At 40.7% G+C, this 17578-nt stretch overlaps 1 protein-coding gene across 2 annotated transcripts in view; it reads right to left on the bottom strand.

Annotated features, from left to right (window-relative positions):
• Nucleotides 1–2079: 2079 nt before the first annotated feature.
• The window catches only part of LOC111147023 (LIM domain 7), a 94934-nt gene continuing 79435 nt past the window's right edge, over nt 2080–17578 (bottom strand). For both annotated transcript variants that reach the window (XM_022502869.1, XM_022502870.1), the window contains 9 exons: nt 17207–17299; nt 16503–16840; nt 15632–15697; nt 13347–13399; nt 10860–11073; nt 6840–7121; nt 4875–4983; nt 3652–3754; nt 2080–2296 (listed from right to left, as the gene is read on the bottom strand). In XM_022502869.1, coding sequence (XP_022358577.1) covers nt 2274–2296; nt 3652–3754; nt 4875–4983; nt 6840–7121; nt 10860–11073; nt 13347–13399; nt 15632–15697; nt 16503–16840; nt 17207–17299 — 1281 coding nt within the window. In that variant the 3' untranslated portion in view covers nt 2080–2273. The remainder of the gene's footprint in view (nt 2297–3651; nt 3755–4874; nt 4984–6839; nt 7122–10859; nt 11074–13346; nt 13400–15631; nt 15698–16502; nt 16841–17206; nt 17300–17578) is intronic.

The raw sequence follows: 17578 nt of genomic DNA, 5'->3' as shown, positions 1-17578 counted from the left end.
AATTGATTTTGGGGGGGCACCTGGGTGGCTCAGTGGATAAAAGCCTCTGCCTTCAGCTCAGGTCATGATCCCAGGGTCCTGGGATCGAGCCCTGCATCGGGCTCTCAGCTCAGTGGAGAGTCTGCTTCTTCCTCTCTCTCTGCCTGCCTCTCTGCCTACTTGTGATCTCTGTCAAATAAATAAATAAAATCTTTAGAAAAAAAAAGAAAAAGAAATTGATTTTGGCAAGCACACACGGAAATGGACAAGCCCACGTACTGCTTGTGGGATCTAAGCTGGTGGCATCTTTCTGGAAGCCACTTCAGCAATATGTATCATGACAGCTTTAAAAATGCATATTTTAACCTGAGCTCATATCTATGACAATATAAAGAAATATGATGAGTCCATCACAGGATTTCAACTAGAAATATATTTATATGGATATAGCTAATCATATTATATATATTAAAATGTTCATTAGAAACAAATGAAATATACCCAGAATTATCAACTGAACATTAAAAGCACCAAACAATGGAGCACTATGCAACCATTAATAAACAAATAGAAACAATTTTAAGAACACAGAAAAATTCACAATCCAATGCCAAGAATGCAGGGTAAATATATACAGAATGAGTTCAAATAGAGCTCTTGTCTTTGGAGTTTGGGAATTGGGTGTTATATTTATGTTTTGGGGCATTTGATCAATTTTCTTCAAGAAGCACAATCTTTTTTTTTTTTTTTAAGATTTTCTTTTTAAATAATCTCTACACCCAGCATGGGGCTTAAAGCTTAAAGCTATAAACCTAATCAGGAGTCATATGTTCCTATCTTCTGAGCCAGCCAGATGCCCCAATAAGCACATTCTTTACTTCAGATTATTAAAGTAATAAGTACTACAAAACAAAAGCAAACTAAATTTTTAATATTTTCCCATATTAGAGCTTATTTCTAACTGATTCCAAATACAGTTCTCATACCCTAGAATTACCCATCCTACTCTGACTGTAACAAAGGATTCATGCGAGTTGATACTTTTGCTCAAAACACGCTCAAGTTTTATATTCTTGCCTCACCATTCCAGATTTCTAAAACAAAGTACATTTGGGTTTTTTCCCCCCCTCTATAGATTTTCTAAACTCACTGCTATTTTCCTTTATCACTGGGGAAGCAGAAGAATAAAAAATTTATCGAAAAGATCCAACAATTCACTATTCATTCTCCTCTTACCATAGAAGGGTATGGCATTCAGAAACAACCTTCCATCAAAAATAAAGTTCTTAGTGAAAGTTTTCCAGTAAAAACAATATGAAGATTATGGTGGTAATTTCATAGGTAATCACACATTTCCAACTTGTCATATTGTATGGTTTAAATATATGAATTTAGTTATATGTCACTTTTTATCTCAGTAAAGATGCTAAATAAAAAATATCAATAAAAGTTTAATACTGAAATGGGATTAAAAGGTCTGGGAGGTAGACAAACACATACACACACACAGAAGAAAAAAAGAGAACCAGTCCTTAATGGTTCAGCAAGTTTATTTACAAACGCAGTGGAACAGAAAGGCTTACTAGTTCCTGGAGAAAATTTCTGGTATACAAACCATGATGATTCTGTATTAATGAAAAGAAGCAGCTTTCTATTGGGCATTGCTTAGTGATCATTCTGGTGAAGAAAATAGAGATCCCCTCACCAAGCAAATAAAATGTCACATATGCTAAAAAAATTTTTTTTTCAAAAGCACAGTATTACATAGATGAAAAGAAGGACACAGAAAGCAAATTTATGGGTAGATTTTAGTGAAATTTCTATACGGTTCTGCATTAATTTAGTATACATTAAAATAAACAGAGCAAATGCAATTATATATTTATATTAACTATTTCAAATAATGTTTCAGAACTTAAAAAAAAAAACAATAAAATAACCCTCTTCAAAACACCACTAGAAAGTCAAACCTGATCATCATCAGCATCAAAAATATTTCATTCTTATTTTTCCCTTGTGCTTTTAAGATGTTGAATTCAAAAAGTAAATACTGCACTTTCCGTCCCCCCAACACACAGAATCACCTTCTTATAAATAAACAACAACAAAAATACAGGTGCTACCAAGACTATAATGCTCTGATGTAATCTAAAGAGGCAAAAAATTTTAAAAAAAAGTGTTATCCTTTTTTAAAAAAAGAGCAAAAAAGACATACAACACATATTTATAGATCTACATCAGCAGCAAACACCTCTTCTTCTATCTGCAACAGTGCTTTCGTATGGAGGCTTACATCACATGGCGGTTGGCCGTCCAGCTGATCAGGCAAGGAGAAAAAAAGAAAAATACTTAGGATAGAGAAATAGTTGGATATCGCCACCCTGGGTATAGCAGTCATCACTCAGAGAATGGCCCCGTGAGGTAGAAAGAGTGACCTTGTACTCATTTGGGATAAAGCTAGGCAAACAAATCACAGCCTCGGTTCTAAAATCCTTTCTTTGCAAAAATTAAGTTAAAATAAACTGCTGACAGAGAAACAAGTTACACTCAACTCTCTATTATTTGTACTGGAGGAGAGCAAAGGCATGGGCAATTTCCCCCTGAATATTCCAAAAATCAGTTCTATTTGGCCTGGGAATTTGATTCAAAAGAGAAAAGCGCACACACATACACACACTCCCGCCGTTGGATGCCCAGCCTTGCCGCTCTCCAACCTCAGTGGTCGCATCCAGAAAAGAACTGGATGCCAGGGAGAGAAGGTTCCCATCCCGCTGACAGATAAAAGAGAGTTGACTGGGCTGAAACCGTTTTCAAAGCACTCTTCACATAAAGGGCCATATAAATACCTCAGAGTTCAAAAGCAAATGGTTTGCTGGTACCACTTGTAACACCCTTTCACAATAAGGAAGAAACACATGTTACCACCATCAAGTTTCAAAGTATCAACAGCAGTAATGGTTGTCTCTACGTGGCTAAAACGATATGCAATACATTGGAGCTATCCTAGGTTTTATAACACACAAACGAACACATGCTTAGACACAGATGAGCATGTCAAGTTTTTGAAAAACTCCGTTTTCCCAAAAGTGACACCGAAACACCATATAATCAGAATTCGTGTTCTCCTTTTAAAAATATTAATCATACTAACACAGGCTTATAGAGTAGCAAAGCACAAGCTGTTCCCCACTCCCTCTGTCAGACCACGGTGTTTCAAGTTGGTCATGTTCTAAATCACAGAAGCAAAGCCCACTGTGAAGTGACAGAAATCTGCTGATAATGAAGGACTGATTCCTAGCCACGAACCAGAGTACAGTCTACACAGAAGGGTCATTTTAAACTGTCTAAGTTTATTAATAGCCTCACATCATTAGAAGTTTTTCCACACACACAGCAGATAGCAGAGGAGGCCGTCCTGACTCAGGCAGGCATCCCTCTCCAACCCCTCGGCCCCTCAAGCCTCCCTAGAGTGGCTGGAGTCTGGAGCCTTGACCCACTCACCATACCCACTTTGAAAGGGCGGTGGGGGGGTGCGACACACGAAGCTTCCTAAAGCCTGGAATTCTAAGGCAGGGAGCCGGAGGGGGACACGGCTGCAGGTTCAGGGAAATGCATAGGAACCCGTGGCCTCCTTAAAAGACAAGAAATTTTCTCCCTGATTTGCTCTCTTACATTTGAATCTGAGATAGCAGTCGTTGCAGTAGAGCTGGTGGTTTCTGATTCGGACTTCAGCTCCTGAAGAGGAGCCTCCGAGGTCACACGAACAGGCCACACACTGATGGACAAGAAAGAATCACCACAGTCAGTCAGTTTGCAAACTCCGGCAGCACTCCCAGCAGGGGGGAGAAATTGAGCAGAATGCAGCTTCTAAGCTCTTAGATATGTTTCAGCAAAGAAAAAAAAAAAAAAAAAAAAAAAAAAAAAAAAAGAAAAGCCCCAAAGATAATTAGTAGATTAAAATCAAGCCTGCCAGAGGAGACATTAAAGAATTCATAAGTCTAATTTTAAGAGCCAAAATGATCATTCTAAATATGCCGAAAGAGTAAAATTGATCTGCTGATTGGCTTGAAAGAATTGAGTCTTCATTTCTTGCGGCAGAATGTGAGAGGATAAGGCATCACAGGGAAGAACTAGAGAATGAATGAGGAGTGGGGTTCTGGCACTGTCCGCTGAGGTGGGCAATGCCCGGTGGCCTGTGGCCCCCGCTTGGCGAATGTTTGCATACGGCACCTGCACTTCCAGGCTGTGTATTTTGGTTGCACATGCTCAAACGCTGGTTATTTGGACTGGTTCTGTTCTGCCCAGGAGCTGCTCAAGGCAGTGATACGCGAGCTTAAACAAGCTGTGCTCTGCGGGACTCGAGAGATAAGACCAGGGTCTCTTTCTAGCCCACTGCAAGTTCTAGAATCACATGAGGAGGGGTCTCTAAAGACAAAGTAATTACAGGCTTAGTTCTTTTGTGCAAATCCCATAAGGTGTAAGCAGGCTTTGCAATCGCAAAAATGTTTGATGATGCTCTTCATTACATACTCTCCCTATCAAAGCTACGGTTCCGGACACTCCCAATTGCATGTCCCCATGCCGTTAATAATGCTGGTAAATTATATTTCAAGCAGGCCTATGACAGCATGTTAAAGAAAGGATTTATAAGCTGTAAATTTTACTCACAGAATCTTAACAGACTGAAGACCAGGAGTGCATAGTGTTTCAGGATTTAATTTTTGTGACTAGGTTCAAGATTTGAGAACAGGCAATTTGCGATTCAAAGTGCAGCACAGACTGACAAAATGTAGCACCGAGTTTGTTAGTGGGACATTCACGCCCAGCGCGTCAAGAAGCCATGCGCTCTCCAAGCAAAGCTTTGCGGACCTGCAGGCTGTTCATCTTGGTCTCACCTTAAAACAATGCAAATGATAACAAAGACCCAGGGACTCGATCATCATGGCAGCTCCTTTGCCCAGAATGTTATTACAGTAGGAGCACACGCGCTTCCCACTGACTGACCTAGACGCGGAACGAGAATGGAAGGGAGGCTTTCATCGGCGCGAATCAAGGTTACTTAAAATCACACTCTGGCATTGACATTAATTAATAATTATTTAGGAAAGTATAGATCTGTGGGAGGAAAACTGTCACCAACCAATCAAAGCATGCTATGTTGTACCTCGAAAGAGCTCCGTGATAGTTGAGAAACCCTTGACACCTACTCGTGTAAATTAACAATTTCAGTGTAATTAGTCCATTCCCTAACTCCTGACGTTATTCTCCTGAGATCACATCTGTATTCAGCATGAGTCTTTCCCTCCTCTAACCCAGCAAGTTCGCCAGCCAAAGCCAGGCCACACTCCTGTCACACCCGTCAGGACGCTAGGAGGGCAGCCCCAGCTCCACCCAAAAGGCACTACATGCTTTTTCTACCATCCTAACCTTATTTTCCCATCCTCCTCCTCATTCACAGGCTCTTCTAGTGACACAGCAGGAACAGTGCTTTCCTGGGGGTGTCTCTGGCTTCCCGGACTGCCTCTGGGAGAAGATGACAAGTGGCTGACAGCTATCATGGACACAAGTATGGAGGGTGTCTACTCTCCTTTGGATGGAAGTCTCTCCTGCAAGTCTTCCCAGGTGGGAAGGTAAAGGTCACTTAGTACCACTGCATCCCACAGTACCGGCACAGGTTAGTGACAGTGAAAGTACAGAACTGCCAAGTGCCTCACATAATAGGGCAACCTCCAAGACAGAGACCTTCCCAGGGCAGAAAAGCCAACAGCCTGTGTCCCATCTGTCCTCCTATGGTGGAGCTCAGTAAGCAAATGCATACTCTCTCCTCGGCCTCCCTCCTACTTGGGAGCCTTCATCTCTGCCCAACATTTACCACACATTTGCGCCCCTTCTTAGTTCAAATCCCATGATACACATTTTAGAGATCCTGGTACAAGCAACATTATTTTAGATGGATATGTTTTCCTAACAAAATCCCTTGACAGCTAAAAAAAATTCCAGTACTTATCACTGTGTTTTTACTTTTCAGTATTTCACTTGCAAAATCCCATAAGCCAATAGCACTCCCTTCGGACGAGAGCAGAAACACTGCTGAATATGGCTTCATGAAGCACTGACGGTCTGTAGAGAAGCTACCCAAACCTCAAACCCCAACACATGTTGATATCTGGGCTTTACTCCACATCAAAAGACAAGTTGAGTCAAGACCTAGAGCTATAACTCTTCCCCAGTTCCTGCAGCATATAACCTATAGAATTCAGCAGACGTAGTCTGAGCAGAATGTTCGCAAACTAGATAAGAAGCCAGCAACGGTTTTGAAAATCAGAAACAAAACAAACAAACAAACAAACAAACAAACAAAAAGAGCAGTATCTAACTACTTAACATTTCTCTACCCAGCTTGTTAAAAGTTCCACAGACAATGGAGCTTGATTATAATGCTTTCCTTTTCGACTCAGTTCCTAGAAAACGAGTTTATACTACAGCCTCAATAAAAATCAAACATTTTACAATGCTGCTTTTATTCATAAATTGCAAATGCATTCACAAAGCTACTGTGTATTTTTAAGCTTCCACACTGAGAATTATACGAGTATGTCTGCACTGACCACAAGCAAAAGCAAACGAGACAGTGGCAACAAGGTACACGTTTTAAAGGTCTCCCATGGCTTCATGAGACACCTATAAATGCTCTTGGGGTAGCATGGAAAACCATTATGAAGGCTTTAATCGATTTTGGTAAAGAAGCACTGAATTTCATAGATTCCAAAAGGCTTGTTTTTGGTTTTCACTAGAAAATCTGGACAGGACTTTGGGGGAAATTTTAATGAAAAAAATCTCCCTGAGACTAAGGTGCTCACCTATTGCGTAGCTGGGAGCTCGGCTGCAATGCTGAAGGAGAATGGCTGCGTGGTGTGGGGGAAGGCGCAGTAGTGGTCTTCACAGACCCCGCTGAAGGAGGGGGGATGCTGGAGGATGGATTGCGCATGTAGGCCCGGTTTGAGGTGGACACCAGCTGAGGCGGGGGGCGACTGAAGTCTTGAATGGAGGAAGAAGCATGGACTCCTGAAGACTGATTGAGCCAAGGGGATGGTTTCCAAGAATTGGATCTTGGGGAATCCAGGTTATCTAGAGATTCACCTCTGAAACATGGAAAGAGTTAATTAAGATTATATAATACATTGAGCTAGAATCCATATATCATTATAGTCCCTAAAACATCCATTTTATGTTTTGTTAAGTAGGTATTAATCTAACAGTGACATATAAAATTACCTTCAATAACTAAAGTTTCTTTTCATCAGAATCACGATGTTTCAATTAATCTTAATTTATGTTTATTTTTTTCACTTGGTGCTTAAAGAAAAAACACCAAACTGGGAAAGACAATACTAAAAAAAAAATACTATAAAAAATACTAAATACTGGGGCGCCTGGGTGGCTCAGTGGGTTAAGCCTCTGCCTTCGGCTCAGGTCATGGTCTCAGGGTCATGGGATCGAGCCCCACATCAGGCTCTCTGCTCAGCTGGGAGCCTGCTTCCTCCTCTTTCTCTGCCTGCCTCTCAGCCTACTTGTTGTCTCTGTCTGTTAAATAAATAAAAAATATTTTAAAAATTTTTAAAAAATCTTAAAAAAGATACTAAATACTAAAAAATACTAAAAAAATTTTTTTAAATAAATTACTATAAAGACATACATTCCTTCTTTAAATCTTCAACAGATCAGACACATCAATCTTAATTTTTAAAACCCAACCAAAAAAAAAAAAACCCCACCACTTTAGACACTTACATATGTCAGGTATTAGACTAAACATGGCCACAAAATTTTTGACTCATTTAATCTTCACTATAGGCAGGTATTTTTTGGGGGGGGGGGCTATCTCATGGAAGTTAACTTGCCCATACGAGAAAGAGCTAGTTGGTGGTAGAACTGGCTTTCAAACTAGTGTCTCCCTGATTTCAGAATAATCCAGACCATTCCTACTGTGCAGTCCTCACTCACCCCAAACCCTGAATTTAATCAACTGTCTAATGTACATCTCATAGAAGCATTCATCAACCACTCCCCTTGAACTGAATATGCATTTAAAATAGAACTGGGGCACCTAGGTGGCTCAGTTAAGTGGATGACTCTGGGTTTCTGCTTAGGTTGTGATCTCAGGGTCCTGGGATCGAGCCCCGCATCGGGCTCCACACTCAGTGCAGAGTCTGCTTGGGATTCTCTCTCCCTCTCCTTCTATTCTCTCTCCCTGCTTTCTTTCGCTGTCTTTCTCTCTCTCTCTCTCTCTCTCTCTCTCTCTCAAATAAACAAATGAAAAAGATGCCCAAAAATCATTGAAAAATAAAATAGAGTTTAGCTCAAAAACTGATTTAAATATAACTTTCAGAAAGTTATATTTAATTGGGGACAATTTCAGATTTAAATATAACTTTCAGAAAATCTCTCTAAATCACGTGCTTACATCAATTCTGATCTACAGAGATTGATTCCAAATTATAAATGGTTTATTTCTAACAGGTCAATTTTGTTATTACATTTAAAACTTGATCTTTTATCCCAAGTTCAAAATATGTATTTTTTTTCTTTTAAAATTACAGAAATACTAACTACCTCATCTTGATGAGAAAGATCCAAACAATATAGAAGGGTATCTGAGGGAAGAATAAAATTTCCCTCCACCCTCACTTATCACAATTTACCTGCCCTAATTCCCGGAGGTGACCACAGGTTAACTTCTGGACTTTTTCTGTTTACACACAGATTTTCATAGAGAGACCAACTGACATGAGTAGAGCCACGTCTATATACATCTGTAATGTGTTCATGAGTTTAACACTCTTAAACAAACGGGACTACTCTACAATGCATACTCTGTATAACTCTCTTTCTTCCAGGTATGATGTTATCCTAGAGCTATCTTCATGTCAGTTCATGCAATGGATGGTACTTCAGAGGCCCCCAGGGAATCGTCCTCCTGGCATCCCTGCCACTGTGTGGTCCCCTCGCACTGATTCTCTCTTGGCCATGTGACATATTAGTCCAGTGGGACATTAGCAAACATGATACAGATGGAGGTTTGATAAACACTTGTCCATTAGGGCTTATTCGCCTACAAGGTTTCCTCTTTGGATCCAGGTGCCATGTCATGAGGCAGCCCAAGCAGCTGTGTGGAGAGGCCATGAGGAAGCAGAAGCTCCCGACCAACAGCCCCCGATGAGCTCTCAGGGCAGTGTCAGCAACAGGGGTTCAGCAATTTATGGCTCACCGTCAGGAGATGTACAAATCGTGAGCTAAGGGCATTTTTAATTTTCAAACGGTCATAAAAACAACAACAACAACAAAGAATATGTGATAGAGACTGACGTGGCCTACAAAGCCAAAATTATTTACTATCTGGTCCTTCATACCAAAAAAAATTTTGTCAACCCCAGTTCAAAAGGACTATAACTGTCCAAGGGACCCACCAACATCATCCAAAGAGCTGGCCAGTCAATTTTGATACAAATTGTGATAAGGCAGAATACGAATACAACGATAAAAGAAAGAGGCATTGCCGTATCGTCTGCCACCTCAAAACTTAGTGGGTTGATCCACGTGCCGCTCTTTATTTAGCAAGTGCTAAGTACTCTTATTAATAGATACTCTGCTTCTTTTCTTTTTTGCTATTGCCAATAATATTGAAGCACATATCCTTTGACATATCTCTGCATACTTATCCAAATCCATTCAGAATATAAAGTGTCAGGAACTAAACTGCTCACAGGGTATGGACATAAAAACTTTTGCTTAGTAAATAACGAAAAACTTTCCACTCAACTGGGGACAAGAACTCCTGTTTCCTTATACCACTGTCAATACTGGATTGAGCTAGTCAATCATTTAAATCTACAAATCTCGTAACGAGACATGGGATTGTTGTTTTAGGAGAAGTGCTGATTTTTTTTTTAAAGATTTTATTTAGAGAGATTACAAGTAGGCAGAGAGAGGAGGAAGCAGGCTCTCCATGGAGCAGAGAGCCTGATTCGGGGCTCAATCCCAGGACCCTGGGATCATGACCTGAGCCAAAGGCAGAGGCTTTAACCCACTGAGCCACCCAGGCGCACCAGAAGTGCTGATCTTTTAAATGTTTACTGACTTAGTTTCTTTTTCTGTAAACGCTTCTGCTCATATCACCTATCTATGTTTCTATAAAATCATCACACTTTATTTACTGCTTTACAAAAGTTACTTGTACACTAGCCCTTTTGCACATGTTATAGATTTTCCTCAGTTTGTCACTTCTGAAAATACTAAATAAAAGTAGTTTCAGTATTCATTTACCCAAGATACATCTTTTAGAATATTAGTCTTCTCATCTCTAATTAGTTTATATCTACATATTTTTCTTGGAGTTTCAAAAATTGGGTTTCGTACTTTATGAACACTATTATCTTGATTCCAATCAAACCATTATCTCATTATAAATAAAAAGAGGCTTAATTTTATTTCTCAAGGAAGGACATTCAAGTGCTTGAACCATACGTCAGAGTTCCACATTCCACTCTGCAACCTATGGCCATGTGGTTTTGTCCAAGTGCATTCTGGACCGGAGCCACCATTTCTCCATATGGAAAAAGAGCATCACTACCCCTGCCTCCAAACATTGTCCCCAGAGCAAGTCAGATGACGGAGACAAGTAACAGGCATATCGTGGGGCACTTGATATGCACTGGATAATATATGCCTGATGGCATTCACTGTACTTTCCCCTCTCCGCTCAACCTCAGATAAGACAAGAAATTATGACACCTCTCCTGTCCAGGGTAACCAGCGTGTCTAGAAATTAAACAACTGCTTCAGAGCACAGAAGAGGATATAAGTCCTAAAACGTCCCACACCTTCTCATAATCCCAGGTAGACAAATGGGCTCTTTATTTACGCTGGAACTGCGCTGTCGGATCCAGCTGCTGTCATTGAGAAGAGATGTTCTCTTCCTCATTTCTTGAAGGATTTGTTGTCTCTCTAATTCTGCTTCCGATGGGACTTGTTCCTTCTTGGAACTCCTCTGTGATGAGCTAGTGCTCCCAATTTGGTCTAAATATTTATTGCCTCCTAAATTAAAAACACATCAGAAGCTGTAGGATTAGCACATTATTAAAGGGGGGGGGATGTGGTTAAATCTCCAAATACAATGTAGCAAAAGATGTGACATGGTACACATATGCTAACTTCAGTTCTCAATGAGACTGCTGCATGGGAACATAAAAGTAAAGTCTGCTATTCCTGGAAATGCCAGTACCACACCCAGAGGCACGCCACAGAGCATGCTCCGGAAGACTTAAGGAGGCTGCCCAAAAAGGAAACAACCAGCACTGACTTCAGCGCTATCAAGTTACAAAGTGCTTGCTAGATATCGTTTCTCTTCCACTTGTCCCTTCCTTCCGAAATTAAATCAATCAGACACACACTCATCGAAAACTTGCTGTGACAATGTGTTCAAAAACTGACACTCCCCTTGGGGAGAGCAAGACACCTACGCCTGCATCTCCTGCCGACTCACTCGAGTCTTCATGGTGTAAGTTCTAGAATAAGTAATGACCAAATTGTAGGAATGAGATCACACTCAATCACTGAAATAGCTTTTGTGAAACTGAAAAATATCCAAGTAACCCACATGTTAACCAAGGACTATTATCAAGCTTGTTTGTCCTTTCAGAAACTGACGAAGCTATAATTCGGATGTTGAATACATGCATGACAATCCAGTTAGGTTTTGTCCTGAAGGCTTTGTCTCATTGGATTTGCGATTAATTTCTGATTTGGGTAAGACTTCCATAATGTTGAAGTCTCTTCGCCCTTCGATCTGGATTAGAGAATTCCATCTAAGGATTTGTTTCCTTTCACTCTCCAGATTTACCGCTATTGCTGGTTTTTTTAAAATTCACGGTGCATCTCTGCCTTAGTTCATCTTCCAGCAAGCAGTGAACAAGGCCAACGTTTTCTCACGCTCACCTATATTTACCTGAGTGGGTGCCCACAGCTTATCAACTTGGTCATATTTTAAATGAAATATTTTCTACTTTAAAAGTGACTTATTGCCATAACCAAGTTTTTCAGTAACATATTTCTTAAGTTCACTGCCTTCTATTCAAGAGCTTAGGGTTAGTAGAGGGAAGAAAACACATACAGAGGATTGTAGAACTTGAAAGTTTGCTTTTAATGGTGGCTAGAGGCAAATTCACAGGAAAAGAAACCCAGAAATGCAAACAAGAGAGACCAGAGCAACCAGATCCGAAAGCATCTCAATTGCCAACTGCAAAAGAGAAAGTTCTGGTTTTACCTAAGGGTCCCTAAAAGGAAAAAGAGCAGAAGAGCTGGAAATTTAAACTAGGACCAGATAATGGAAGCTCCTAAGAGTTAAAGAGGAGTGATCATAGAACCTACTAGAAACTAAATTCTACAAGCTTTAATTGGAGGTTACACACTAGCTGCCACCTGACCATTTAGGCCTGCAGATGTGTGGTTTGGCTCACAGAGGGCTTTAAATTTTATTTATCCTTGTCAGCACTTAAAAGATAACACGAAAATCCACATTGTTTTTAACTTCTCTTTGACCCCAGAAACACTGGACTTGCATTCTCCATATGGCAGGAGCAAGCTTGCATTCTCCCACGTGGCTCTCTGCTCCGTGGTCACGTCTACCCAATTCACCCCAATCCTCACCTGGACCTTCATTCATTTATATAACTGACCAGCAAGCACCCTGCTTTGCCCAAAACCTCATATGCAAACCCTGCTTAAAATGATGCTTTTTGCTTCGTGGTTTTTTCCTCCTTAGTTACATAACTTCAGCTACATGCATTCCTAAAAATACACTTTATACTAACAATATCAGGTTCCAAACCATTTTTGCCAGGTTAGCGAAATCATTATCATTTTGGACTTTTGGACATCTTGACACTTAAATGTTTAGCGAAATCATTATCATTTTGGACTTTTGGACATCTTGACACTTAAATGTATAATTTCAAGTTTATAAGCAATTTTTAAGTCCCGTGTTATTCTGCAGAAAACTTTTCTGTCCCATTTCCTTGGCTGCAAGATAAGATCTATACAAAACTACCAATAACACTGAAAAATTTCCAAATGTTTCATTAGCTATTTAAAACCATTTTACTCTCCCAGTACTCCCTCCATTATAAAGTAAAGCCAAAATAAGCATAAGATAGCTTTGTTTTTATACACAAATGTTAAAAAGACCTGGTATTCTAATTACATAATCTTAATGAATCTGAACTATATTGACTTTAAAAATACTGATCATAACCTGCGATAGCATAAGCAAACAACTATGCTGAAGAATTTGGAAAAAAATTCACATTTACCATTTTTATTTGTAGGGTAATCATCCAGCTCAGTTGTGGATCTGGATTTGTTCCTACAACACAAAACACAACATATTATAGACATCTCCTTAAAAACATCTTTTTTTATGATTTTATGTATTTATTTATTTGACAACAGTGAGAGAGTGAGAGAGACACAGTGAGAGAGGGAACACAAGCAGGGAGTGTGGGAGAGGGAGAAGCAGGCTTCCCACCAAGCAGGGAGCCTGATGCAGGGCTCCATCCCAGGATCCTGGGATCATGACCTGAGCCGAAGGCAGTCGCTTAATGACTGAGCCACCCGGGTGCCCCAAGAACATATTTTTTACATGTATGATGTAAGAACACCAAAGATATTACTTTAAAAAGCAGTTGATTTATTTCCTATATCTGTGGAAAGCTACATTTACCTTCTTAATAAGTAATTTTTCATGTTGTACAAGGTAGATGTCTCTAAATAAGAGAAGAGCATGGGAAGAACATATGAAGACCCTCTCCCGTTTGTAGGATGATTAAGTCTATGATTTTTAACCAATTTGTACACTTTGATTCCCTTCCAGATCTCAATCACATAGGCTGTACCAAGGATCTGTCATCAGATCACCTAATATCATACTATCTCTTCCTTCATGGTGCCCAAAGGCCGAGAACTCAACTTTTTGGACACTTCTTCCCAAACAGCCACTGACCAAATGCTACCTTGGCTATGCCAAGAGGCATGGGCAACCTCTAGAGATGCCGGGTTTTGTAATGACAACATTGAAGTTTCTGAATCAGTCTAGGCAGGTCTCATCCTCACTCTACTAAGCACCATAACTTCAAACAATAGTGGTGATAATGAATAATGTACATTATCATATCTATACATTGCACACCTACATGCATACAACACATATGTATATACATACAACATATAATAAAGTATAATCCATAATAAAGTAATCACAATTGGTGGCAACTTTCATGAATGGTTTCACTTGTATTAACACAGAAAATGATTTTTATTACAAAATGTCCAGCCATACCCCTTAACACCTCGAAGGCCTATTCTACCACAACTGCCTAGCAGCATTCTATATTTTCCAGGATTTGTTACATTTTCCACTGCAGTGTAATTATTTTCTCCAGGTTATAAGCTAACATAAACAAAGACTATTTAAATATATATATAAATGCATATTTTTAACAAGGCAGATACACAGTTTTAATGATCCACAGTTACCCAGAAATCTTCAATATAAATAAGAGCATCCATCACTAAAATTTTTTTTAGCTTAATGTCAGCCCATTACTATCTATATATTAATTTTCCCTACTAGGAGTCCCACTCAGTCAGCCTGATTGCCCATAGAGACGAGTCTTTCCATATCTCTAAGGTAAACTTCCTAGGGAAGAAATGTCAGCTCTGAAAACACAAATTAATGGTCATACACTGGGTATTTATAGACAGAGTCTGTTCAGAAGTCCTTAGTGATTTCAAAACAGCAAAGTATTTTAAAAATTATTTTGAAACATTAAATTTATGTCTCAGGAAATTTTAAGATATAGCTAACATGTACTGGAATTGACCAGTACTTCTCAACAGACTAAGAGAAGGCCACATTCTCATTTCAGATGTCCACATGTAACTTCATTTGGGGCAAGCTGATGCCGTTGCTTACAACCTCTTTAAAATAAAAATTAAGGCAGTTGCACAAAATGAACACAATTCTACCCTCTGTCCATTCCCCTTGCACTGTGGCTCCTCCCGTAAAGAGGTAAAATTTTTCTCTGTTCGGTGAACTTGGGCTGGCCTGTGATTTTACTCTAGGTAACAGAATGTGACAGAAGCATGGTGGGCCAGTTCAGAATGTAGACTGCAAGGCACCTTGCTTCCTCTCTTTAGTTCTGTCTTCTCTGCTCAGCCCCCATGTACATGAGACTGCACTGGCTTGCTGGATCTTGGAAGCACATGGCCTAATTGTTCTCACTGTTCCAGCTTACAGCCAACTCCCAAAGCAGAGCTGCCTAGTAAACTAGTAGGAGATGTGTGAGGCGCCCGATCAACTAGAAGAACTGCCAGTTAGGATCAGCCCAAAATACTTACCCACAAAATCATGTGAAATCACTAAGTTGAGGGGTAGCGGGTTACACAGCAAAAGCTAGTCCATACAAAGGTCAACCAGCAAGATCTCTTTATATCCCACAAAAGATCAAGAGCTGAAATAGTTCTAAAATACATTGAGGTGAGCCCTCAAATGTTCATCTATTATTCCAATGAAATTACAACAAAATGTCCCACATACCTGTCACTAGGAAGCAACCCTGAAGATTTTTCCTCTCTCTTTGGTATGTCATAGGAATCAACAGGTCTAAAAGAAAGAAAGAAGAGTTTATGGTCAACATATTGGACTTTAACACTCTTCCTGAGTTAGAGAAATTGACATCAGAACAAGGTTATTCTAGTCTCTTTATGAGATGGTCTCTGGGTTGAAAACTAAATATATAAAAGCATTTTGATCAATCACTGCAGAAAGAAGACCCACTGATACCAACAGACATTTGCAATTCACTCATCCTGTAGAGGGAGTGCCTGCCGCTGTTCTAGGGCTGGGCTACAGAAGCAAACAGAACAAAAAGAGTATTAAATGTCATTCTTACATTTCAGGGTTCCAGACAAATATGGAACATAAAACATGGTAAGGCATGTGGGAGACGGTGTGGGGAAAGGGCACATGTTTTAGACGAGGTATCCTGGAAAGTCTGAGAAAGTGATGTATGAACAGAGACTCAAAGAAGATGAGAAGACGAGGAAAGAGGTGAGGGAAGGCCTCTGCAAGGACAGGGACTAAAAACTGCCAGCGTTCAGGGGCAGAATGCATTGGACATTTTCAAGCAGGAAAAAGGAGACCGGTGTGGCTGGAACAGATGGAGGGAGGGGAAGAGCGGTGGGAAGTCAAGTAGACCACGGGGTCCAGATCCAGCTCATGTGCGCCTCCAAGGTCACCGCGAGGACCCGGGCGGTACTCTAACGTGACAGGAAGCCGTCTGAACAGCTGTAAGGGGACAGGACCTGCTCTACCATGTAACGCTTGTGTAGCAAATGGATGGTAGAGACCAACCGGGAAGCGGAGCCAACGTGAACACATCGCAGTGTGCTCCGGCGGCAACACAAACCTTCTGTACTGGTATATCTTGACTGAAGTCTCCCTCTCTCTCTCTGCCGGGCGGGTCTGCTCCTGGGCCGCCTCCTGCCGCCGCTTCTGCTCCTGCTCTTGCTGACACTGTTGCTCCCTCAGTTTCGTCTCTTCCTCAAGAGCCAGGTGCTCCTGCAGCTTCTTCCTTTGGTCCTCCTCTGCGTCGTCCTTGGGCGGCTCTCTCGTCTCCTCTTCCCCTGCTCGGCTTCCTTCCTGATCGGACGACTTGGACCCCTCACCCCAGGAGGCTTCCCAGGCGGCCGCGGTGGGCTCCCGCGTGGGCAGAGAAATGCTGTTTGAGCTCAGGACCATCCGCTCCTGTGTGACCAGGGGGAAAGAGAAGCCCGTCCGAATCTGTGCATCGTCACAATTTCATTTACCCATGTTCTGTTTGAGTGTTGGCCGGGGTTTCCTTTAATCGCTACCAAAGCCACACGTGGGGGAAATACAAGTGCGAAGGAGAAAGATGCACTTAGGGTTCGTTAATAGAACCATTTGATGATACAGTAGAGAAACTAAGAGAAAGGCTGAAACATCAGAGCAAAATTCTGACAAATCAGAGCTCGTTGTGTTTTTCAAAGAGCTTATGTAAGTAAATATGTGGCAAAAGCAGGTGAAACAGAGGATCTTCCATTCCCCAGATAATTTCACTGAGACAGAGAACACAGCACGTTCCAACACTACCTCATTCAAGTACTTGTAATTCTCTCTCTCAGCTTCCTGCTTAGCCCTTTGCCACTCTTCCCTGAGTTTCTCCTGCTCACGTTGATATTTTTCCTATAAGGAGAGATGGCATATTAGTTAATTAGTTAATTAACAGATTAATGATGTTACACGGAATCTTTTTCACCAGCTTTTTTGCTAGCTCTACCCTTCACCTCAATCTTTAAAGATGGTGATATTATTTTCACCAATTGGACTTTCATCCCTAAAGTACGAAATAGCTTATATCGAATTAAATGGTGGTCTCGGGAAAGGGGAGACACTCAGAATTGAACCTGTAGCCACTCTTTACCACAGTTCTAATTGAGTGAAGCCCCTGGCTAACTGCTAGGG

The sequence above is a fragment of the Enhydra lutris genome, unplaced genomic scaffold, assembly GCF_002288905.1.
Source record: "Enhydra lutris kenyoni isolate GAN:26980312 unplaced genomic scaffold, ASM228890v2 scaffoldscaffold15, whole genome shotgun sequence".
In the NCBI taxonomy this organism is placed as follows: Eukaryota; Metazoa; Chordata; class Mammalia; order Carnivora; family Mustelidae; genus Enhydra; species Enhydra lutris.
This window is presented reverse-complemented; position numbering and strand designations above follow the sequence as displayed.